The sequence below is a fragment of the Gigantopelta aegis genome, chromosome 2 (assembly GCF_016097555.1).
Source record: "Gigantopelta aegis isolate Gae_Host chromosome 2, Gae_host_genome, whole genome shotgun sequence".
Lineage (NCBI taxonomy): Eukaryota > Metazoa > Mollusca > Gastropoda > Neomphalida > Peltospiridae > Gigantopelta > Gigantopelta aegis.
In genome coordinates this window covers 8,745,866-8,772,320 of record NC_054700.1, presented here as the reverse complement: position 1 = coordinate 8,772,320, position 26,455 = coordinate 8,745,866, and the positions used below count along the sequence as shown (strand labels likewise).

Sequence of the window (26,455 nt, the reverse complement as noted above, 5' to 3'; positions counted from 1 at the left end):
TGAGAAAAATCCATAATATTGATACATTACCAACTGTTGTATTTCCATGTGAATTTGTTTTGCAGGCCAAGAATAACCAAGTGTGATTTTAAAAGAAAAATATTTATCATTAAAGTTCGTGATAAAAATGTAAGTACTACATATATATGTTATGTATTGAAATGTTGAATTTTTGTTTAGAAAATTATTGTCAGAGATTTAGGATAACCAAATATGATTTTACCTAGAATGTGATAAGTTGAAAGTTGACAGTTATGGACTGGAATGTTGTCCTGTCTCAAAAATGTATATAAACGAGCCCTTGCTGCTAATAGATGAAAGTTGCCAATGTGGTGGTAGTAAGCTTCGTCTTAAATTAAAATAAATGTTTATCGTTTGTTTAATTCTATATAGTATGTACCATCATCACATGGAGAGGCATTTTTATAGGCCTATACACCGCCTGTTTACAAATCCATGTCATTTACTGAATAAATATAGTTTTAAAGTTATAGTTTATAGTTCCAGAGGTGAAGGGTCGAATCTCCCAAGCAGACCAATTGGGGTTTTTGCCATCCCAACGACTGTTATGTCAAAAGCATGTTATTCCTGTGGGATGGTGCATATAAAAGATCCCTTGCTGCAAATGGAAAAATGTAGCAGGATTCCTCTGAAGACAGCATGTCAGAATTACCAAATGTCATATCCAACAGTCGATGATTAATTATTCAATGTGCTCTGTGGCGTCAATAACCTTCCGACTACTGCAGGCGAGATATCTCACCTAACATCACGCAAATTGACACATTGTACACTGTATACAGTGCATTCCCCAATTCTTATTTCCCATCACTTTGTACACGGCACTCACTAGATATAATGATATACCAACCGGAAATACATTACTTGGCAATAATGCAGCTTTAGATTTTCATTTTTCAATGGAAAATACCTAGGAATTTTGAGTTAAAAAATTGTTTTCGTCAAGTGGTATGTCGCAGTAATTTTTAGGAATCAATAGCTGATTGTGACAGCTAATTAGATAATAAATTTGACCGTTTTATCAACAGTGAAAATAGATATGCACAGTTATTGTGAATAATGGACATAAATACTGGACATCTGGCCACAAATGCCCATAAATAAATGCGAATTTTTAGATTTTTTGCCTAATTTTAGTCAATAATAACTGATCTAAAATATAAAATTTTGAAAAACCCACAAAAATAATACTTACCGATTCAAATATGAACTTTATTTTATGTACTAGTATTTATAAAAACATGTAAGTGAAAATATTTGAGTAAAAGTTATAAGTTTGTACCTCCTCAACATGTTTTTTGTCAAAAATTAATCCAGTAGTCTAAAGGTTAAACAAAAACAAACTATTCAAACAGTAGAAGCAGCTTGGTTGCATGATCAGAATGGCCTGTTTGAAATGTAAATGAATGTAATTTGTCATTAGATGTGTGTCATATCACCAGTTTTGCTATTACAATGAAAGAACAGTGTTTTATGGAGAAAAATTAATCTAACACTTAAACAGGACCGGTACATAGTCTAATAATGGTTTCCCCCCTAGGTTTAACATCAGCTCAAACTAAAAGTGAATGAGTTCCAAAATTCAGACATGGTATGGTAACAGTTTTCTATGTTATCTGTTTTAGAATGACGAACATACTTACGCGTTTGAGCTTCACACCAAAGATGCATGTAAACATCTGTGGAAGTGCTGCATAGAACACCATGCTTTCTTTAGGTAATGTTGATTTAATTTCCACTATTTACATTTCCATACACTTATAATCAAATTGTTCATTTACTGGACAAATTCGTGTATGTTCTTGGCTAATAATTGTTTTGGTAATTAATGTTTTGATCATTAAACTTTTGCACTCATATCCTTAAACTGTTGCAAAAGCAATGCTATTTCTTTGAACACTAATGGACTCACATCAAAAGTCTCTTTTGTTTTACTCAATCTAATAAAGCTTCTACAATTTAACTTCAAATGGTTATGGGTGACTACAGTTTATTTCTGTCACAATTCACTCATATCATACATGTATACATTTATTTTATGCCTTTGTCATTTGCACACAAAGACTTCATAACACAAGTTTCTTCCTGTCTTTCTGGTTCTTAACAAATGAAATACTTACCTGAAAATATTATTTTTAACCTTACTTTACACTTACATACAACTTTTAGTAACATCCTGGTTTTCATCTAATATTATATTTATCAGTGTGCGATTTTGGTTAAAAAAAAGCAATCAAGTGTCATACGGTCTCCCTGTTCGCAAATCTTTAGAGCTTGCCACCAACCCAGCAAGCTCTGCCGTGCATCTCCAGTAGAACAGAAGATCACTAAGTGTTTTGCATAAAACCATGAAAAAGATCGCTATTCAAGACTGTGGTTTCCCAGGATATTGAGATATATGTTGACTGTGTCATTTCGAAGAATCAATGTAATTTGTACAAATAATTTTTATGAACCATGTGGGCTCGTATGTTAGCTAAGCTAGAGAGTCCTTTATGATTTATGCGAGCCTCGGGCTCCCGACTCTCCTCAAAATCGCACACTGTTTCAATAATTTTGTAATAATAACTACACAATGCATTTAATCAACAATATTACTTAACAAAGTCTTTATTTCATACTTACTGTACATCTTCTTTTGAAGTGTATCCTGGTGTCAGCAAAAATCCATTACAATGTTCTTCTATTAAGGACTGTTCAAGAAATGTTTACATGAGAGTGTGTAAGGAGGTGTGGAGCAGTTGCCGTCCAGTACCCAAAAGAATCAAATTAAATCATTTGTTTTCAGTTATTTTATGGCTGTTTTACCATTAATCACATTTGAGGAATGGGGGAGCGGGATTTAGCTCAGTCGGTCGAGTGCTCACTGGAGGTACTTGTTCCAACCAGTGCCTCACAACTGATCAAAGGCCATGGTATGTGTGTTCCTGTTTTGGGGAAAGTGCATATAAAAGATCCCAAATAGCCAATGTGTATTTTTGTACTGGGGTGTCGTTAAACATTCGTTCATTCATAAAAGATCCCTTGCTGCATTAGGAAAACTGTACCAGGTTTTCTTTGATGACTACGAGTCAGAATTACCAAACGTTTGACATCCTGATTAATTAATCAGTGTGCTCTAGTGGTGTTATTAAACAAAAACAAATAAACTTTGATGAGTGGGTGAAGGGAGGCAGAATACAGGTTGGCTGTAATATTTTTTATGCATATTTTTGTGTTTAACTAAACCTTTTATTTTTATTTCTGTTTTTTATTTTTGGTGGGGAGTGGGGTAGATATGTAAAAAACAATTAACTAATAATCCTTTCATGTGATAATTTGTCAACTTAATGAGAACGTATAAAAGAAACAATTTTTGTGTCTTCCACCACACTCCCCCATAATTATTACTGGAACAGTCCTTATAAATTATGTTATATTTCTATCTAAACTATTTCTTTCGGTCTTCTTCTAAATGGTATGCTGGGTTACATCAAAACAACTTTCAAAAACCTGCTAGATATATGCTAATTGTAGAACCTAATTCCATGGTGACTGATGTTTCATTTTCAGCCAAATTTTTTAAATTTCAGATACCTGTATTGTGGTCACTGTTAAAGTGAAACCCAACAAACCAGTCACTCAGTAAACCAGAATTCCCACAAAAACATGTTTTTAACAGTTCCTTTCTAAATATCATTACAGAACATAACCTTTATAAACCGGACACCCCTTAAAACCCCATGGCTGTCTGGTTTAAATGGGTTTCACTGTATATCTAAGCATCATTTTGCTGTGATGACCATGTTCTACTTAATGCTGCAGCAGGGGCAGGATTTAGCTCAGTCGGTTGAGTGCTCGCCTGAGGTGGTTGTGTTGCAGGATCGAAGCACCTCAGTGGATCCATTGAACTGATTGGAATTTTTCTCGTTCCAACCAGTGCACCACAGTTGGTCAAAGCCATGGTAAACGTCTTCCTGTCTGGGAAAGTGCATAAAAGATCCCTTGCTGCTAATGGAACAATGTAGTGGGTTTTCTCTGACTATGAGTCTGAATTACCAAATGTTTGACATCCAATAGCCATGGATTAGTTAATCGATTTGCTCTAGTGGTTTTGTTAAACAAATTAAACTTAACTTCAATGTTGCAGTAAAATTAATCAAACTACCACAGGTGGCCTAGGATGGCTGTTTAATTGAACATGACTGATGTTGGCAAAAATGAACACAAACAGTCACAGTAAGTTAAATGGCCACCAAAGTTTACCACAGGTAATCTGAGAAGTTATTTGTTACATGAGCATTTAGTAGATGTAGTTTATGAGCCTAACACAGCAAGAAATGCTTGGATGCAATAGGGATACAATTACAGGTGCAGTGAAATCTGTCTAAACCGGATCACGCTGGGGACCTAATATGTATCCGGTTTAGATAGGATCCTGTGTTTAGAGGTCGCGATATAGAATTTAGCAGGGGTGGGAATTCTCCTCGGATCAGCTGTTTTCCTCTCATGGAACATTGCGTTTCCTCGCATTTTTATTGTTCTTTCCTCCAAAATGTGTCAGATGGCACAGATTTTAACCTAGGATTTCAAGAATTTCCGGGACCCCTCTAGATTTCCTCTTTTTTTTTTTTACAGATCATCAATTTCCACCCCTGATCTATAAAACTATGGTTTTCACATAATTCCAGTTTCCGTTTTTTACAGAATTTTGGTTAGCTCAGGGTCTAGTTTTTACTGGATTCTGGTTAATTCAGGGTCTGGTTTTCACAGGATTCTGGTTAATTCAGGGTCCAGTTTTCACAGGATTACAGTTTGCTTAGGGTCTGGTTTTCACAAGATTCTGGTTTGTTCAGGGTCCAGTTTTCACAGGATTCTGGTTTATTCAGGGTCCGATTTTCACAAGATTCCGGTTTGTTCAGGGTCCGGATTTCACAGGATTCTGGTTTGTTTTGGGTCCGGTTTAGACAGGTTTCGCTGTATTTGAAATATGTAATGTCAGTTACCATGGAATTGCCCACCAGCTTGTAGTGTCCTGTTCCTTATCTAACCTCACACCATCTCATTCTCACCAGACTAAACCAGGTGAATGATGCTCACAATACGGCTGGGAAAATGTTCAGACTTGGCTCTAAGCACCGATACAGGTAAGAGATGGAAGAAGAAAAAAAACCCCAAGGCACAATATTTCATGAGAACCATTGTTCTGTTCGCATGTTGGTTACGCAACTTTAAAATCACGAGAACCACCAATCGGTTACATGGTGAACAATTACATTCTAAAATTAAAAGTACCATATATCAGTAATGAAAGAGAAAATGAGTTTGTTTTTAACTACATTTTAACCAACAATGTAGCACAGAACCGTAGTTCAAGTGTATTAGGATTAGGTAGACCTAACTCAACGGTTACGAGAACTTTATTCACATAACTGAACAATTGGTTACCTAAGTAAAACTTATGTGAACTGACTTCCGGTTTCCTAAGATTTTGAAATATTGTCCCCTGAAACCCATCCCTAAACAGTGTTTGATAAATGTTTGAGAAAGTCACTGGCCCTCCCAGAATCTTTGGCTTGTACCCTATTTGCTATAGTAATAAAGTTAATGATTTCCAGTAGCCCAGACCAAAAATTCACCGAATGAGACCAAGGGCTAGTGGATTTGTCGAACCTGAACCTTAAAGCTCGAAGAAGATGTGTCCAATTTTCCAGTTAATAAAAGGTTCGCACACACTTGAAAAGGCCCTATATTTGAAAGGGTGCCTTAAAAAGTCCCTATTTTGATGATCTAGCCCTAAAAAGCCCTATATTTTATGGGCAAGTTCACAAAAGACCCTAAATTGGGCCACATAAGCCCTGAAATCAATAGACATTTTTCTTCTTCCTGAAACCTTAGATAAATTGCCAAAAATACATCGATATCTACTTTCATTTGTTGACCTCTGTGCTCACTCGAACATTGGTGTGTAAATAATGCCAAAGTGATACCAAGGATTCATTCGTAAAACCTTGTCAATGTTCTGTATTGTTCGTAGAAGGATTCATTCGTAACTTTGGGGAGCGCTTGATTGGTCATTCTAAAATTAAACATGTTTCTAAAATACTAATCAAGAGTCTTAATCTCAGTGCAAAACGGAATATTCTAAAATTATCTGAACTGAATCAGACATTTATGCCTATGTGGATTCTACGTATTTATGTTTATGAAAATGTGTCGGACAGTTCTCTGTCGATTCCGATGGCCCTCTCGAATACTCCCATTATTTTATCGAGTTCGAAGGTCATTGCAAATGGCAGACAGCAAAGTTTTAGTCCCTAAATTTTACTTACATTGACCATAAAAAGCCCCTAAATTTTGGTTTGAAATTTCTGTATGAACTATGTAATATATTGTATTAGATGTACTAAAACAGTAAATGAAATCAAATAGTGGAACCATCTAGATTTAAAATTGATTTTGTGGAATGGGAAAGTCTCTGCTTCTGACATTTTAATCCACAAGCAGATGTTAGAAATTGAAAAGCAGTTCTGGGTAGTACTAGACCAAATAACATCCGGCTGGGCCAAAGGTGGAGATGCACCTAACTTTTGATAGAGCAGTTAATAGTACAAGTCCTGCCATTAGTGATAAATGTGACAGTGTCTGTTGTGATAAAATGTCAGTAAATTCCTGTAATTTAATTTCAACTAGTGACAATGTACCAACTACCATAATTGTGCTTGAAACATGTACAGGGTCTTACTAAAAAAAACCTAGAAAAACCCCCAACATGACAATTTTTGTGTGGAACTAGGGTAGTCATAAACTACCCATTATGTCTGAAGTGAACAGCTTAACCCCCAATTATTTTCTTATTTTATTTAAGGGTGAGGGGTGGTATTATTTATATTCATGGTTTATATGTCGGTAGACGTTTTAGCTACATATGTTAGTACTGTAGGATATGGGATTTTATTTGGTGGTATACACCCTATATACTGCATGTACTGATATAAACTTTTACTCTCAGTTCATTCAATGTGTTAACTTTCTCCATGTTATTTCTGTGTGTGTTATTTGACAGTGGGAGGAAATGACTTGTTACTTCTTTATGTTAATTGTGTGTAACTTCCTCCATGTTAACGGTGTGTGTTATTTGACAGTGGGAGGAGCGACAGACAGAGTCGGCGAGATGACCGAGTTAGAGCGTCGTCAGCGAGTGTTCTGCGAGTACCAAGTCGGCGACAACAGCGACGCATCCACTCAGACAGTCGGTTAAACTGTGAGTTATGCAGCTAGATGTTTGTTTAGTTCTCTTGTCACAGCTAGTAAACTTTAGTCCGTCCCACATTAAATGCCTTTTTTTATACTATGGAATTAATTTACTACAAGCTATTTATTTCTGAGCTGATTGTTTTCTAAATTACACACACACCAGGGCTGCCAACCATTACGATTTATGCGGAATCATTACGATTTTCCATCACTTATTACGCCATTACGCCCGTAATCTGAAAGATTACGGAAAATCTGAGTTTTCCTGGGTTTTTTTGTAATAACCTACCACCCCTACGAATCACATAAATTGGACTCGCCCAACTAGCCGCAAATGCGCACGGAAGGTTTTTTGTGCGCGCAACGCACTTCGGGATAGACGTAGCTTGGGTCTCACTACACAGATCACTTCCGGGTGAGAGTTGATTGATGACAATCCACTATAGTTCCTAATTGTGGCACATGTTATGGTCCACATATTCACTTCTAGGAAATGGTGAAGAATTAAAACAATATGTATGTTTAATGGTAAGCCTTCTGGCTGTATTTTGCCCATGTTATTTTGTAATATTGTGCATCGACCTTTTGGGACATGGGTATATAGCGCAAGTGACAGCCGGAGTGAATCGGTTAATGAACCACCTGTTCGGACCGGTACTACAGCCAGATGCGGTCATATAGCAAAAAACTGAGACGGAAATGTTCACAATTTTGGAGTGAATATAAATGCTTATATAATTCTGTTAGTAATACTAGTGCATTTTGCACTTTATGTCGTGTTGATTTTTTTGTTGCCCATGGCGGGAAAAATTATTGCCAAAGGCACATCAAAACGAAGAAACACCAGGACATCGTTGAGGCCAGCGATAAAACAATTCATAAACAAATATCTGGATATTTTACACAGCAAAAGGGTTTATACGACGGGTCATAATTCATGCGAAAATGATTACTCTTTCCCGTTTTAAAATGTTGGCAGCTATGACACACACGTGTGTGTGTGTGTGTGTGTGTGTGTGTATGTACGGATGTATGTATGTATGTATTTGTTATTTCCAAAACACTTTTACTTTTCTTCTTATGTCAAACCAAATTGAAATTATTTTCGAAAAACATTTTTGTATGAGGATGAGACGGACTATAAGCTTTAATTATCTGCTTTAAATAAAATTAATTTTGAGATAGTACAAACATCAGGATGGCCAGAAACACATTGGATTTTCTAAAATTGATAATTTAACCCAGCTGTTTTAAATAATATATAATTTAACGGCAAAACGGTGGTTGTAAATTGCTGAAAATATTTTACACTGCCTGGTAACTGGTGTTAGTGATATTAAGAATCGCAATCCAGGTATCGGATACATATCATATCGCGATCTAGCCTGTACACCTGTACTATTTAGTATAAGATCATTATTTTGACACTAACCCTAACAGAAAACTAAAAGGTGAAATTAACTGCTTCTATATAAGCTAATCCTGTTGAATGACAGCAACAGGACAGCACATACCATGGCATTTGATTGGGAGGTGGGGGGGGGCGAGACGTAGCCCAGTGGTAAAGCACTCGCTTGATGCGCGGTCGGTTTGGGATCGATTCCCATCAGTGGGCCCATTGGACTATTTCTCGCTCCAGCCAGTGCACCATGACTGGTACATCAAAGGCTGTGGTATGTGCTATCCTGTCTGTGGGATTGTGCATATAGAAGACCCCGTGCTGCTAATTGAAAAGAGTAGCCTATGAAGTGGTGACAGCGGGTTTCCTCTCTCTCAATATCTGTGTAGTCCTTAACCATATGTCCGACGCCATATAACCGTAAATAAAATGTGTTGAGTGTGTCGTTAAATAAAACATTTCTTTCTTTTGTGAAAACATGCAAAATTCCCTTGCTACATATAGCAGGTTTCCTACCTTGATTGGGATAGGAAAAACCCAGAAGGGTCCACTGAGGGCACTTAATTAACACCTGAGGCGAGTGCCCTACCAGTGAGCTACATCCCAGGCTTTAAAGTGTACACCAAAGGAAACATTAATATAATTTTCATAAAATTTTGTTTAAGAAGGGATTGACACATGTTATTGAGTTGATATATTGAATATCATTTCACAGAACTGAGTACTTGCAGTGGCGCATCCAAAAAATCCATTTGGAGTGGGGGCCCCAATGACATGAGGTGGAATGCCAAGGGAACTTTGTGGGAGCTTTGGAGGGGAATTGTAAAAAAATGAAAAATAATGTGTAATAAAATTACAACTATCGCAAAATTTAGGAGGGCCCAGGCCCCTGCAACCCCACCCCCCACCCCCGATCCGCCTCTGGTTTGTAATGAAATATTCTAATTAAAGACTAACCATAAACCTGATTTGCATTTCTTTAAGTATTCAGTATATTAATAAAGTCATCCAGCTGATTGCTATTACTGTAGAAGCATGTGTTAATAATATGTTGTTATTGTTGTATTTTCCAGCTATGTATACAGAAGGCCTGTATATCACTGAAGGTGGACCGGTCACCATGGTAGTTGCCCCTGAACCTGTTAGACCGTACGTTTTTATTTTACTTAAACAAATTTATGCTTTCTTCCTTTTTTATTATTTGCAGGATGGGATTAGCCCAGTGGAAAAGAACTCACCTGATGGTTATGGGATTGATCCGAGTCGGTGGGCCCATTGAGCTATTTCTTGTTCTAGCCAGTGCTCCACAACTGGTATATCAAAGGCTGTCATATGCACTACCCTGTCTGGGGGAGGGTGTATATAAAAGATCCCTTTTGCTAATGAAAAAGAGTAGCCCATGGAGTGGTTGCAGCGGGTTTCCTCTCTAATTATCTCTGTTGTCCTTAACCATATGTCCAATGTCATATAACTGTTATTAAAATGTGTTGAGTCGGTCATTAAATGCATGTTTATTAAACATAGATTGTAAACTTAAGGCATGTAAATTGTATCACAAAGGAAATTAACAATAAACACAGTATTTTAGTATCTAGTATTTAGTTTCCGTCTGCGACTAGCAATTGTACCGGGCATATATTTACACATCTTTGGCATCTATTTGACTCAGAAAATTATATCATGTCAGGTCAGGTCAGGTCAGGTCATAGGGTTTTACATGCTCATTCAGAACAAGCTGTTGTAGCACACGCCTGTCATGGGAACAAGTTCTTGTGAATCAAGCCCTTGCGTACAAGACCGGAAAGGACAACATGACAGAAGATGGAGCATTTTAAGGACAAAAGAAAATGAAATATGTGTATTTTTCACTACAGTGAAACCTCGCAAAACCGGACCCTCTGTAAACTGGACATTTTTCACGGTCCTTTTTTAAAAATCAGAAAAGAACTTAACCTCTCTAAACCAAATACCTCTTAAAACCTGACATTTTACGTGGTCATTAGGGTGTCTGGTTTAGAGGGGTTTCACTGTATATTTGTTGTACTATAATAGAAATAAAAATTGTGGTTTAGTCGTAAATTTACGTTTACGTGCAAAACAAGGCTTACGATGTTTAGTGAAATTGGGCCCTGATTTTAAAATAGTTTGAACCCTGGTTTGTGTGTTGCAGTCCTCGTCACAGAAGTCTTCCTGAGCTCCAGGGTCGAGAATCTCCACGCAGTGTGCAGTCGGCTCCCTGGGAACACAACTACGACGGGTTAGTCCGCGGTCTCGTCTCGGCTCTTTTTAAATTTGTTTCAAGTTAATAATAAGTCTAAAACTCTTTTGAAATTTCATAAACCACCTCTTGAATTTTTATATTGATGTTGATCATCACTTCCTTTTTGTATTTATCATAGTTTGACTCCCAATAGCTGATGTATTTTTCGTGCTGGGGTGTTGTTAAACATTCATTCATTCATTCATTCATTATTTTCGCAAACCCTTAACTTCAAAATCAAATTAATCTGCCATTTGATTTTAAGAACTTAAATGGTCTGTCCTGAGTTTGCTGTCATTGTAGCATGTTTATGATATACGAAGTTTGTTTTAATGACTGAAATTACAAATTAAAGATTTTGTCTTGTTCAGAATGTCGGTGTCTGTTTAAACAAGGTGTTTGTTGTCTACCTAATATTTGCAGTAGCCACAAACAGATTTTACCTTCGATGTATAAGTTAGAAGGCATTAAGAGGTTTCTTCAGAAATAAGAAGGGGCGGAGCGAAGCGGAGCCCGTTCTTATTTCTGAAGAAACCTCTTAAGCTTTCTAACCAATTTAGACGGCATTTCATAGGTTTATTACTTGATATGGGTGGGGCAAGCGTCATTGCGTGTTCGCGCCATTTGTTTTGACGTCATTCGTACAACTCTTGGTGATGATGTCTGGCCAATTGTGTCGAAGTAATTTTGGTCACGTGACTTGTTATTAAGACGGCTTTTTGGTGTGTCTTCACGATTAAGTCGATCGAAATGCTGATATCGATTGGTTGAATTGGAGAGAAACTGAGGAAATGCAGTCTAAAATTTCATACGTACAAAAAAATATATATATTACAAAGTCAAATGAAAACAGACTGCTACAAACATTAACACACAACCACAAACACATTGAATATACAGACATTGATATTCTTAACAAGAAAAATTATTTTATTCTGTTTAGCAGATCTATTTAAAACAAATATTTTCAATATTTAAATATAAGCATGAGTAATAAAATAAGAAAAGTTTGTAACTTTTACTTTCAAATTAGACATTTTTGTCTTCAAAATTAGGAATGAATAATGACAGAGCATTTTACAAAATTATTGCATTCTACCAACCCAGATGATAAAAGCATATATCATCATTACGAAATGTTCTTTTTTGTTTTAGTGGACTTTATACTTGTGGCAAGGAGTCTCCAACGTCACAACGAAGTGACAGGATGTATTCGCGACATCCGAGTGACAGTGAAAGCGGCATCAGTCACAGACGCAAGTGAGTTCTTCTGCCCTGTATTTCAATTTATCCCGCAATCACTGTATTCATTGGCAAGATGTGATTACTAGATAAATCTCTGTCACTTGACATAAGCCTGACTCGACTCTTGTATTTCAGACTAAATTTTCAATACCCATACTCTAAATAATTTCTTTTAGTACAGTAAATGGAAATAAATTTTAGTTTTGCAATAACAATACAAAACTTGTATATTTGTTTATGAATTGGAGTTTAGAAACGCTTTTTAATGTGACAGAATGTAGCTAGCGTCTTAAAAAGAATGACGTCATGTATCTTGTATGATGTCATATGGCAAAAGCCATGCTAGGTTGACGATACTCAATCTGCGTTAGAATGGCGAATGCAGCAAGGCTCTGCCAGTTATTTCCTATATATAGTGTTAATATGTTTTGTGAAACAATCCTCTATTGTATGGTGTATGTAATCGTTTGTCTTTATATTATATATTTGTTTGACACCCAATAGCCAATATATTTTTTTGTTAGGGCTTCTAGAATTTTTATAAAATCCACAAGCCATAGGATTAGTCATTTTAAAAATTGACTAGCCATGATTAAAAATCCACTAGCCCTACTTTACTTTTAATTAAATACAATTTTACTAATAGTAATAATCAGATATGTCACCTAGAGAGGGAGATAGAGCTTAAAAACACTAAGATTGAGAAGGTAGGAGTGGGGCCAAATTAGACCTAAATGCAGCATTTGACAACTTTTTTTCACTATCCGTCGGGCATGGTAATAGTAGTTATTTACTAGCCTATCACTAGCCACGGGTGTGGGGCTACCATAATCTAGAACCCCTGTTTATTCTGTTGGGGTGTTGTTAAACATTCATTCATTCATTTGTTGTACTACATATTGTTCATTGTATAAAATTGTAATGTGTACCAAAGGCATTACAAAAGGAAATAGTAGACATAATATTAATTTGAAAAGTTCCAATGACAAATTAATTCTCTGCAGGATTTGCTGCCCAGTGGAAGCACCTTATTTAAATTGCTGCCTGGCTACTATCATAATTAAAATCATGAATATTTAAGATAATTCTGTCTTTGGTAATGGCTAGGGCTAGGGTAGGTCTGTATTGATAGCTACAAACAAAGATTTTATCAATGACTGTGTGACTTGTTTTCAGATAGGGGCGGGATGTAGCCCAGTGGTAAAGTGCTCGCTCGGTCTGGGATCGATCCCCGTCGGTGGGCCCATTGGACTATTTCTCCACAACTGGTGTAACAAAGGCTGCCATGAAGTGGCAACAGTGGGTTTCCTCTCTCAATACCTGTGTGGTCCTTAACCATATGTCTGATGCCATATAACTGTCATTAAAATGTGTTGAGTGCGTCGTTAAATAAAACATTTCTTTTTTTGTTTTCAGATATTTCCCCAGTAGAAAAGGTTCTGACAACGAAAGCGATGTGTCGGCCCCAAGGAGACGAAGGCAAGTTGTTACACACTCAAGATTTCTGTTGTCTACCTTTTTGCTTTGTTCATTGTTCGTTTACACTTCACTGTCCTCAGTTACAAATTAATGTTAGCAATTGTGTAAACCAATGTTCGACAAATGTTTGAGAAAGTCACTAGCCCTCACAGAAGCTTAGGCTAGTACCCTACGTATTATAGTAATACAGTTGGTATTGTCCACTAGCCCAGATCAAACATTCACTAGCCGGGACCGAGGGCCAGTGGATTTGTCGAACCCTGTGTAAACTGGAGTTACCTGACTGTAATTCTACTTAAAGAAGCAGTTCCATGAAATTTAATCATTATTTGTTGGAAAGATGCATATTATAAATAGGAATAAGCACATTTTAAAATAAAAACAGGGTGTGACAATTTTAACTGTTCTATGATTAAATATACTAAAATGTATTCTTTGTTTTCCAGCTTTTGAAAAAAAATTTAAGTTCATCAATTCCGGTATTAATAATATATATTTAAAAAAATAAAGATGTAATTTAAGAAATAAATGGTTATGATTAGCATAATGTTTTAATAAAGATTAATTTAAACTTTTACATTTTATAAATATTAATTTTTTGATGTAGTTAAATTAAATGTCTTATGTTTTTGTATTACTGTTTGTAGACGTGATGACAGTGGGAGTGAATCAGACGTGTCATACAGAAACGTTCTTCAGAGTCGGCGCAATCGAACATCCAACGAAAACAACATGCAGGACAACAAACGGGTTCCTCTGTAAATAACTAACATACATTCATATGTTAAACATCACAAGCATTAAGCATCACAGGGCACGTATAATCCTTCCAACAGGGAATACTTTTTCTCATACTATGGAATTTAATACAAGCTGGGGCGAGACGTAGCCCAGTGGTAAAGCACTCGCTTGATGCGTGGTCAGTTTGGGATCAATCCCCGTCGGTGAGCCCATTGGGCTATTTCTTACTCCAGCCAGTGCACCACGACTGGTACATCAAAGGCTGTGGTATGTGCTATCGTCTCTATGGGATGGTGCATATAAAAGATCCCTTGCTGCTAATCGAAAAGAGTAGCCCATGAAGTGGTGACAGCAGGTTTCCTCCCTCAATATCTGTGTGGTGCATAATCATGTGTCCGACACCATATAACCATAAATAAAATGTGTAGAGTGCGTCGTTAAAAACCCCACTTCCTTCCTTAATACAAGCTATTCATTTCTTAGACGATTGTTTTCTAAATTGCACACAAACATACATGTAGTTGGGGTTATTTTTGTGTGATTTCCAAAGTACTTTTACTTTTCTTCTTACATCAAACCAAAGTGAAATTATTTACTAAAAACATTGTCATAGGAGGTTGGGATGGACTATAGACTTACTAGTGTCCACACAAATCTTAGCCTTAAAATGTAATATTATATATTTAATTTTGTCCCGAAATGTACATTATTCCACCTCCAAATAGTCATCATATCCCACATGTTACTGAAATATTTGGATGTAATTGAATATTGTTATACAGCAGTTATGGTGAAAACATAATTTGTTATAACACACACCTATAACACACATAAGAGTGGTAGGTAATGACTAGGTTGCCACAACCATACTATCCACTGAAAAAAGCACATTTGAAATTGATTGTTCTGTTACATATATAAGTTAATCTGAAATTGATTGCTCTGTGACACATACATTAACTGTAAAATAGCTTATTATAGCTATAAATGAAAATATATTTCAAGTCGTAGAACTGTTATTTGTAGGTCAACTTTCATCCTACCCGGTCTTTAAGTAGTGTTACCGACCAAACTTAGTAAAAAGTCAACAACATCTATATCTTGAATGTGTTTTGTATTAAAATAAATGCTATCTTTGTCCATAAGGATATTTTCATTTAGTAATTTCTTCTCTCTGGTTTTTTGGGGTTTTTTTTTGTATCTACCATGGTTTCACATTGTATATTATTTAATTTAACAGGTTGTATCCATTTGCTGACAAGGAGAATCAACCTAATGGGTGAGTATATGTTAATGTGAAGATTGTAAATTGCAGTATCTTGTATCATTGTTGTTGACTGATATAGCTATTTTAAACAAACAAGCTTAACTTTGTTCCCATTGTATATTTGTATTTTTGTACAGTTCTTTTTACACTGTGTTTTAATTTCACTATTGAATTTTTATATTGATGGTTATCATCACATTATTTTTGCATTTACTATAGTTTTGACACCCAACAGCTGATGTATTTTTTGTGCTGTGGTGTCGTTAAACATCTAATCTAATCTAATCTAATGTAATTGTTCCCATTCTAATATTGTTTTTGACTAATGATGACTAAAATTACATATTATACATTTTCTTGTTTAAAATATCTGTTTACACAGGGCTTCTAGAATTTTTATAAAATCCACTAGCCATGGCATCAGTGACTTTAAAACTTAACTAGCCATGATTAAAAATTCACTAGCCCTACTTCACTTTAAGTTAATACATTTTTACTAAATAATGGTAATAATAAGATATGTCACCTAAACACATAGATAGAGCTTAAACACACTAACATTGGGGGGTTGGGTTGGGGGCAGGATATTCATATTTACATAATAGACTTAACTGCAACATTTGACCAAAAGATTTCACTAGCCGTAATGGCATGGCAATAATAGATATTTACTAGCCCAACATTGAATATCACTAGCCATGGGAGTGGGGCTACCATAATCTAGAAGCCCTGTCTGGCATGGCAATAGTAGTTATTTACTAGCCCAACATTGAATATCACTAGCCATGGGAGTGGGGCTACCATCATCTAGAAGCCCTGTCTGGCATGGCAATAGTAGTTATTTACTAGCCTAACATTGAATATCACTAGCCATGGGAGTGGGGCTACCATCATCTAGAAGCCCTGTCTGGCATGGCAATAGTAGTTATTTACTAGCCTAACATTGAATATCACTAGCGATGGGAGTGGGGCTACCATAATCTAGAAGCCCTGTCTGGCATGGCAATAGTAGTTATTTACTAGCCCAACATTGAATATCACTAGCCATGGGAGTGGGGCTACCATAATCTAGAAGTCCTGTCTGGCATGGCAATAATAGATATTTACTAGCCCAACATTGAATATCACTAGCCATGGGAGTGGGGCTACCATAATCTAGAAGTCCTGTCTGGCATGGCAATAATAGTTATTTACTAGCCCAACATTGAATATCACTAGCCATGGGAGTGGGGCTACCATAATCTAGAAGCCCTGTCTGGCATGGCAATATTAGTTATTTACTAGCCCAACACTGAATATCACTAGCCATGGGAGTGGGGCTACCATAATCTAGAAGCCCTGTCTGGCATGGCAATATTAGTTATTTACTAGCCCAACACTGAATATCACTAGCCATGGGAGTGGGGCTACCATAATCTAGAAGCCCTGTCTGGCATGGCAATATTAGTTATTTACTAGCCCAACACTGAATATCACTAGCCATGGGAGTGGGGCTACCATAATCTAGAAGTCCTGTCTGGCATGGCAATATTAGTTATTTACTAGCCCAACATTGAATATCACTAGCCATGGGAGTGGGGCTACCATAATCTAGAAGCCCTGTCTGGCATGGCAATAGTAGTTATTTACTAGCCCAACACTGAATATCACTAGCCATGGGAGTGGGGCTACCATAATCTAGAAGCCCTGTCTGGCATGGCAATATTAGTTATTTACTAGCCCAACACTGAATATCACTAGCCATGGGAGTGGGGCTACCATAATCTAGAAGCCCTGTCTGGCATGGCAATAGTAGTTATTTACTAGCCCAACACTGAATATCACTAGCCATGGGAGTGGGGCTACCATAATCTAGAAGCCCTGTCTGGCATGGCAATATTAGTTATTTACTAGCCCAACACTGAATATCACTAGCCATGGGAGTGGGGCTACCATAATCTAGAAGCCCTGTCTGGCATGGCAATAGTAGTTATTTACTAGCCCAACATTGAATATCACTAGCCATGGGAGTGGGGCTACCATAATCTAGAAGCCCTGGTTTACATACAACATGTTACTGGTCATTCTAATATTTTTAGTAATCCTCCTAGAAACTTTTTATGTTCAAACAAATATATAATAGTGTCATAAAGTAAAATCAGCATTCCGAATTTTGAAAACTTGACAATTTGTTTTTTAAATTGATAAATTAATTTCTTATAATAATAGACATTTTATTGAAAAAAAATATGTGGGTTTCTGCAGCTTTTGAAGTATTAAAGATACTTTGGCCACAAAAATGAAAGACAAAAGTACGTTAAGTATTTGAATTGTTTTGTTGCAGATCAATTCCGTCTTTACATTCAGCACCAGCAGGCGAGTTAAGACAGCGCAGGAGACGAAGGTATTTATTAGTAAAGTGATTAAGAGAATAAAAATAAGTGATGTAATTTTTCCGATTTTAAACAGCGATTGAGTAGGCCATTTAATTTGATTCTGATTTCTGATATACAAAATAAAGTAGTTTATTCATTGTAAAGGTTTTGTTTTCTATTTAAAATAATTTGGCTAAAATCGTATTACCTTCTATTTATATATCCCAAGATTTCTTGCATGTTGTGAAAAAATAGATTTAAAAAAATCCTCTTTTGATTTCAGTGGATAAAAATCTACTTTTGATTTCAAAGAAGAGTAAAGTAATAAAGACAATTTAACTTCATCTGATTTCTGATGCAAACAAAAGTAACAGGTTTTACAAAAACATGTTTTATTTTTATTTTTTTATTTCGCTGAGACCATATTACATTCTGTTTAAAATCAACCACCCCGAAGTTGTTTGTAGTGTTTCTTGCGTGCTGTGATTTAATGGATAAAAATGCACCTATGATTTCAGAAGAAGCAAGTCTCCTGGCGTGGGTAAACATTTCCCGAACGAGCTGAAGGAACGCATAGAGTAAGTGAATGCAATCTAAGAGTTGATTCCCTAGTAATAATGATGGATGCTCATTAAAGGGACATTCCTGAGTTTGCTGCAATTTTTAAGATGTTATTGACTAACAAAGACTTTTTAACGATTGTAATTACATATCAAATATATTTTTCTGCATAAAATATTAGTGGCTGTATATTGAATGTTTTTCTAATCATTCTAATATTTGTACTCTTGTTAAATTTCATTTTATTTCCTAAAATATTATTTTTTCGGACGTATGAAAATATTTGAAGACAAAATCCAGTTTGGGCTTCTTACAAATGTTAAGACGACCAGAAACACACTGAATATACAGACACTGATATTCTAAACAAGAAAATATTTTTAATATGTAAGTTTAATCGTAGAACTATTTTATTAGTAAGAAACATCTTATAACGTAGCAAACTCGGGAATGTCCCGTTAATAGACATATAATTTCTGTAAGGGGCAGGTCGTAGCCCAGTAGTAAAGCACTTGCTTGATCTAGGATCAATCCCCGTTGGTGGACCCATTGGTCTATTTCTCGTTCCAACCAGTGCTGCACAACTGGTGTAACAAAGGCCGTGGTATGTACTATCCTGTCTGTGTGATGGTGCATATAAAAGATCCCTTGCTACTAATGGAAAAAGTAGCGGGTTTCCTTTTTAAGACTGTATGTCAACTTTACCCAAATGTATGATATCCATTAGCCGATGATTAATAAACCAATGTGCTGTTGTGATGTCATTAACAAAACACACTTTTTTTAATTTCTTTAATGGCAAACTTTTGTGTAAACGCCTGCACTGATTCACACAGTATGTACATGTTTTTGGTGGGGGGTTTTTTCTTCAAATCTCAGTGAACCTAAAAAAATTAACAAACAATTCTTAAAAACTAGTTTATTGCAGGATTTTTAATAATTTGTATAAAACTGAAATAGCCTTTATTGGTAATGAACACATATATAATGTCATCTTCTGATATTTGACTACAACTTTGCAACACATTTTTTGTCTGGTTTAACGTAAATATAAAGTTAACCTTCGAATAAAAGTAGTTAGATGACTGTATTAATTTACATCTAATTTTATGATCTGAAAAATATCACATAATTTGTTTTGATTCAATACTTAATCAATCATATGATAAAATGTAATTATTAATGTGTTAAGAAAAGTAATTTGTGTGTATACATGTAGTCTACATCAAATTTGCAGTTATCAAATTCTAAAATTTTATGATCTGAAAAATATCACATAATTAGTAATTATATTTGATTGTGTTATGACTGTGTTAAGAAAATTAATTTGTGTGTATAGTGTAAGCATATCACTTGTTTATTTCAGATACGACCTGGTTGATACGGCCGGTATGTCGGAAGAACAGCTCCGAGACATCGCTTACGTGACTGTGGAGTAAGTTGTTTATTAGTCTCCTACCAATCCATCCGGAGGGGACTATTAGGTTTCATCTCCATCCTTATGTCTGTCCGTCCGCCCATCTATCTGTCTGCCCATTTGTCTTTCTGTCCGTCCTTCTGTCAGTTTGTCTGTCTGTCTGCCTGTCAGTCTGTCCGCCCATCTGTCTGTCTGTCCACCCATCTGTCTGTCTGTCTGTCCGTCTTTCTGTCTGTCTGTCCGCCCATCTGTCTGTATGTCCACCCATCTGTCTGTCTGTCTGTCCGTCTTTCTGTCTGTCCGCCCATCTGTCTGTCTGTCCACCCATCTGTCTGTCTGTCCGTCTTTCTGTCAGTCTGTCCGCCCATCTGTCTGTCTGTCCACCCATCTGTCTGTCTGTCTGTCCGTCTTTCTGTCTGTCTGTCCGCCCATCTGTCTGTATGTCCACCCATCTGTCTGTCTGTCTGTCCGTCTTTCTGTCTGTCTGTCCACCCATCTGTCTGTCTGTCCGCCCATCTGTCTGTATGTCCACCCATCTGTCTGTCTGTCTGTCCGTCTTTCTGTCTGTTTGTCCGCCCATCTGTCTGTCTGTCCACCCATCTGTCTGTCTGTCTGTCTGTCTGCCTGTCAGTCTGTCCGCCCATCTGTCTGTCTGTCCACCCATCTGTCTGTCTGTCTGTCCGTCTTTCTGTCTGTCTGTCCGCCCATCTGTCTGTCCACCCATCTGTCTGTCTGTCTGTCCATCTTTCTGTCAGTCTGTCCGCCCATCTGTCTGTCTGTCCACCCATCTGTCTGTATGTCTGTCCGTCTTTCTGTCTGTCTGTCCGCCCATCTGTCTGTCTGTCTGTCCGTCTTTCTGTCTGTCTGTCCGCCCATCTGTCTGTCTGTCCGCCCATCTGTCTGTATGTCCACCCATCTGTCTGTCTGTCTGTCCGTCTTTCTGTCTGTCTGTTCGCCCATCTGTCTGTCTGTCCACCCATCTGTCTGTCTGTCTGTCTGTCTGCCTGTCAGTCTGTCTGCCCATCTGTCTGTCTGTCCACCCATCTGTCTGTCTGTCTGTCCGTCTTTCTGTCTGTCTGTCCGCCCATCTGTCTGTCCACCCATCTGTCTGTCTGTCTGTCCATCTTTCTGTCAGTCTGTCCGCCCATCTGTCTGTCCACCCATCTGTCTGTATGTCTGTCCGTCTTTCTGTCTGTCTGTCCGCCCATCTGTCTGTCTGTCCGTCTTTCTGTCAGTCTGTCCGCCCATCTGTCTGTCTGTCCACCCATCTGTCTGTCTGTCTATCCGTCTTTCTGTCTGTCTGTCCGCCCATCTGTCTGTCTGTCCACCCATCTGTCTGTATGTCTGTCCGTCTTTCTGTCTGTCTGTCCGCCCATCTGTCTGTCCGTCTTTCTGTCTGTCTGTCCGCCCATCTGTCTGTATGTCCACCCATCTGTCTGTCTGTCTGTCCGTCTTTCTGTCTGTCTGTCCGCCCATCTGTCTGTCTGTCCACCCATCTGTCTACCCATCTGTCTGTCTGTCTGTCCGTCTTTCTGTCAGTATGTCCGCCCATCTGTCTGTCTGTCCACCCATCTGTCTGTCTGCCTGTCTGTCCACCCATCTGTCTGTCTGTCTGTCTGTCCTTCTGTCAGTCTGTCTGTCTGTCCTTCTGTCAGTCTGTCCGCCCATCTGTCTGTCCACCCATCTGTCTGTCTGTCTGTCCGTCTTTCTGTCTGTCTGTCCGCCCATCTGTCTGTATGTCCGCCCATCTGTCTGTCTGCCCATCTGTCTGTCTGCCTGTCTGTCCACCCATCTGTCTGTCTGTCTGTCTGTCCTTCTGTCAGTCTGTCCGCCCATCTGTCTGTCTGTCCACCCATCTGTCTGTCCGTCTTTCTGTCTGTCTGTCCGCCCATCTGTCTGTTTGTCCGCCCATCTGTCTGTCTGCCCATCTGTCTGTCTGCCTGTCTGTCCACCCATCTGTCTGTCTGTCTGTCTGTCCTTCTGTCAGTCTGTCCGCCCATCTGTCTGTCTGTCCACCCATCTGTCTGTCTGTCTGTCCGTCTTTCTGTCTGTCTGTCCGCCCATCTGTCTGTATGTCCGCCCATCTGTCTGTCTGCCCATCTGTCTGTCTGCCTGTCTGTCCACCCATCTGTCTGTCTGTCTGTCCGTCCTTCTGTCTATCTGTCTGCCCATCTGTCTGTTCCACATATAGTGTTTTTGACTTTTTTCTGTAATGCCTCAAGATATTGAGCTGAAAATTTGTGTTTAGTTTTATTATGTTCTGTTACAGATCAGGCTTGACTTTCATAGTGATTTACACATTTTTCATAGAGTTATGAGTTTTTTGGATTCCCCCGCCCCTCAAAGCCTTAAAATGTTTTAGCATTTTTAGGGTAACCAGACGCCATGTTGTAGATCAGTATGTAACAGTTGATTTTTCCATGTTATATTAATTGATCCATTAAGGATCTAAATTATTTTTCTCTTTTCACTTCAGAACAAAGGGTGAGCCATTCAAGATTCGATATTCACCAAAAACACGCCACAAAATCAAGATGGTTAGAAGGAAGAGTTTGGGGTTAGTATTTTAGTGATTTTAGTTTTAATAGATTTCTAGATCTTCAAACCTTTTTACAGTTTTAATAATGCTTTTATTTGAATTATGTTTGGAATATTTTCATATATCTTCGAGTTTTGTGTAAATTTACAGTGAAGACATTTTCCATGTTTGTTGTAACTGTCAAAAAACATCCAACTGTACTATATTTTTAATTTTCATATATCATTAACCAATGTAATGTTCTTTAATTTGTTTTCTGTTTGTTCCCTTGACTTAATTATCAGATTTCAAAACTATTACTAACATGTTTGAGGAAAATACAGATAAAAAAATAATAATAATGTTTTATTTAACGATGCACTTAACACATTTTATTTACGGTTATATGGCGTCAAACATATGGTTATAGATGCACAGATAATGAAAGAGGAAACCCACTGTCGCCACTTCATGGGCTACTCTTTTCGATTAGCAGCAAAGGATCTTTTATATGCACCATCCCACAGACAGGGTAGTACATACCACGGCCTTTGATATACCAGTCGTGGTGCACTGGCTGGAATGAGAAATAGCCCAATGGGCCCACCGACGGGAATCAATCCCAGACCGACCGTGCATCGAGCGAGCGCTGTACCACTGGGCTACGTCCCGCCCGTGAAATAAAGTAAATTTGGGGGGGAATGTCCCTTTTATATTGTCCAAGTTATGTAAGCAAATTGTAGCCACATAATATAGCAAGTCTTCTGTTATCATATTTATTTTATCTGCTGTTATTAATATTTTCATTTTATTTGTGTTTTTTATTTCAGGGAGACTGACAGAAATAAGAAACCAGACATTGATCAGTATGAAACACGGTCAACAGGTGGATACCAGCCATCCAACCAAAACAACCAGACAAACAGAACCAGTTACTATGAAAATAGTATGAATGCACAAAACACAGAAAATAACAAGTTGGTATTTTTGTGTCTTGTATGGTGTGTGTTGTGTGTATGTGTGTTGTGTGTGTTGTTTGTGTGTGTGCATGTTTATGTGCGTGTTTGTGTGTGTGTGCATGTGTTTATGTGCGCATGTGTGTGTGTGCGTGTCAGATTTTTAGTAACAAATAATAGTGTTGAATTGTTTAGTTAGTATTTTGATAATTTTAATGTTTCTGTTGACAGATTGATAGAATAGAAAACATAAAAATTATATAACTGATATGCAGTATTAAATGATGCAGAGAACACCCTGAACTAAGTATTAATATATGTTAAACCTTTGCTGAGGTTTAATCATATCTTTTTTCTTTTTTTAGCTTGAGTTAATAAATAAAATAAAAACAACAGTATTCAGTTTCTTTGGTCCTGCCAACAAATTATTTACAGTTAAATTTTGGACCTTAATGATTAATGATGCTCCTCACATTTTTTTTGATTTAATTTATGCACCTTTATTTTAGCAGAGCGAATTTTAAAGTCAGGTGAGGCATACAGAGGCGGATCTAGGAGTGAGGGCCCTAAATTTTGAGATAGTTATAATTTTATTATATATTAATTTTCATTTTTTACGATCCCCCTCCAAACCTCCCCCAAAGTTCCCTTGGCATTCCACCTCATGTCACTGGAGCCCCTCCGTAAATGGATTTCCTGATCCGCCACTGGCATGTTCCTGAAAAAAAAAATCATTTTTTCCCCTCCATTTTCTGTATCAGTTACACCAAGACTATTTTATGGATATTTTTCAGGCGCAACTATGAGAAAATCTCATCATCACCAGTCGTTCAGGCTCCACCGCAGTCTGCTCAACAGACGCGGACATCAGTACGTAAAACATTTTGATATTCTTATATTTATGCAATATCAAGTCATTAGTAAATATGAAAGGCTAACAGCTAAATAAAGGATCATTTTATTTCTTCATTCTTTTTTTAATTATTAAATGGTGTGTTTTCGGGACATTATGGTCTTAGCCAGGTTTGGTTCTCAGCCTGAGACTATTACTATTGGGTTTTTGCTAGATTTTAACTTTGCTTACCATTTTTAATAAATTATAAAACTCTAAGAATTATTTCCACTGAAAATGCCATAAAATTCAATGTTTTTAAAAATATTTCATATTTCATCAGTATGTTTACTTGGGGAAGGAGTGATGAAAATGTGATGGTTTCATTTTCATTTGTTTGCAGAGTTCGTCAGTTCGGCAATCTAACTACAGTCACATACAGTACAGCAGAGAGGAAAGACGGGTGCCAGATTACGAGGTAATCACTAAATATACTCGAAACAATTAATTAAGGTCCGACTGATCTCGGTGGTGTAGTGGTCAAGCCATTGGACTTCAGGCTGGTAGTTACTGGGTTCATATCCCACCTGAGGCATTTCTATAGACATTACCTGTCCTCAAACAAGTGCACCTCCCCCCACGCAAGTGGTCTGGTCCGAACATCCCAACAGCCAATGGGATGGCCTAAATTCTTCTACTGCATACTGCTCTCTAGTTCCGGTCACATGACTGTAACTTCCTTCTTTTTCTCTTCGCTAAAGGGTCTGGACGTCCTTTTGCTTGGCTCTGTTTGGAGTCAACTTTTATAAGACCTTTGGTTTTGTATTAGTGTTTGGGTGAAATGTTTTTCACCTTCGTTTTCATTAGCTTTCGTATGTTCTTTTCGCGTATTTCACTTGACTTCCAAGCGTTTAATTACATGAAATGTTGTTTATATTGCCGGTTGTCGTGTCGGACGCCATTTGCAAAATGGCGTCTGTGTTGACTGGCTTTGTGTTTGGGTGAAATGTTTTTCACCTTAATTTTCGTTAACTTTCGTTAGCTTTCGTTAGCTTTCATATGTCTTTCGCGTATTTCGCTTGACTTGCCAAGTGTTAATTACATGAAATGTTGTTATATCGCCGGTTGTCGTGTCGGACGCCATTTGCAAAATGGCGTCTTTATTTACCGGCTTTGTATTTGTGTTATGGTTGGTTTTTCTTTCTTTTCACAGATTGAAAAATTACTATTATCATATCTGATAATGTTCAGGCGACTAGTTCGAGCGTGTTACGCTGCAAGAAGTTAGCCGGCGGCGACCCAGGTTGTCGTGTTCGTGTGGCCTCACTTCTAGATGCGACCTTTGTGCGGGCTTGTCTGATGTCGAGTTCGCGGCTTACCTGAAGGTGGTGTCAGCGAGGACCAAGAAGGTGGAATCTTCGAGGACCAAGAAGGTGGAATCTTCGAGGACCAAGAAGGTGGAATCTTCGCCTTCGATTGCTGACTCCGTGGCGGAAGAGTTACGTTCAATTCTACCGACCATGCTGGAAGAAACAATGGCGTCAATGGCGACCTTACCTAAATCGGCGAGTTCGGGGTCAGGTCCGGTTCCAGTCCCCTCTTCAGGGGGTGCGGCTTCTTCAGCTCCACCGTTACTTAAGACTTCGGATGACAGGCCTGCGGTCTCTACGCAGCCCTCTAAGAAGCCGGCTCATTCAGATAGACGCTCCACGGATTCCAAGGCTCACCGATCTTCGGCGGGGAAGTCCCCTTCGGCGCATCGGAGCCGGGACCGTAGCCGTTCCACATGACCTGTATGGCTCCCTACGGGTTCCACAGATCGTCAGCGCCAACCTTCAGTTGATGTGGCTTCCAAGGCCTCCGAGGGCTAGACGGGACCATCCACGGTCCGGTTTAACCAGCGGCTTCCATTACGGTACATCGATTGGCCTGTGCTCGAGTTCTACGAGACTTTGGTGATGAAGCGCCTGCGGCATCTGTCATTGAAGAGCCCGACTCTACGGACCATATGACTATGAGGGATTGCTTGGCGGCTGTCTACGACATGTTGCCGTCCTTGCCACATCCAACGACGATGTGGTCATCCGTTCCTTGGTATCCACACGGGACCGCCCACGGTCCGGTATCTCCATCGGGCCATGACCAGAGCCACTGGCCTGTTCACGGGTG

General features: G+C 38.1%; 1 protein-coding gene across 1 annotated transcript in view; it reads left to right on the top strand.

Annotated features, from left to right (window-relative positions):
- The window catches only part of LOC121379397 (band 4.1-like protein 4), a 68,072-nt gene that overhangs the window by 25,667 nt on the left and 15,950 nt on the right, over positions 1-26,455 (top strand). Inside the window, exons 9-25 of the mRNA XM_041507998.1 lie at positions 66-129; positions 1,647-1,738; positions 5,076-5,147; positions 7,146-7,264; positions 9,730-9,805; positions 10,827-10,913; positions 12,072-12,176; positions 13,578-13,640; positions 14,288-14,398; positions 15,622-15,660; positions 17,972-18,031; positions 18,521-18,580; positions 19,930-19,998; positions 22,457-22,537; positions 23,329-23,475; positions 24,249-24,324; positions 24,690-24,764. Of these exons, the coding sequence (XP_041363932.1) occupies positions 66-129; positions 1,647-1,738; positions 5,076-5,147; positions 7,146-7,264; positions 9,730-9,805; positions 10,827-10,913; positions 12,072-12,176; positions 13,578-13,640; positions 14,288-14,398; positions 15,622-15,660; positions 17,972-18,031; positions 18,521-18,580; positions 19,930-19,998; positions 22,457-22,537; positions 23,329-23,475; positions 24,249-24,324; positions 24,690-24,764 (1,396 nt within the window). The remainder of the gene's footprint in view (positions 1-65; positions 130-1,646; positions 1,739-5,075; positions 5,148-7,145; positions 7,265-9,729; positions 9,806-10,826; positions 10,914-12,071; positions 12,177-13,577; positions 13,641-14,287; positions 14,399-15,621; positions 15,661-17,971; positions 18,032-18,520; positions 18,581-19,929; positions 19,999-22,456; positions 22,538-23,328; positions 23,476-24,248; positions 24,325-24,689; positions 24,765-26,455) is intronic.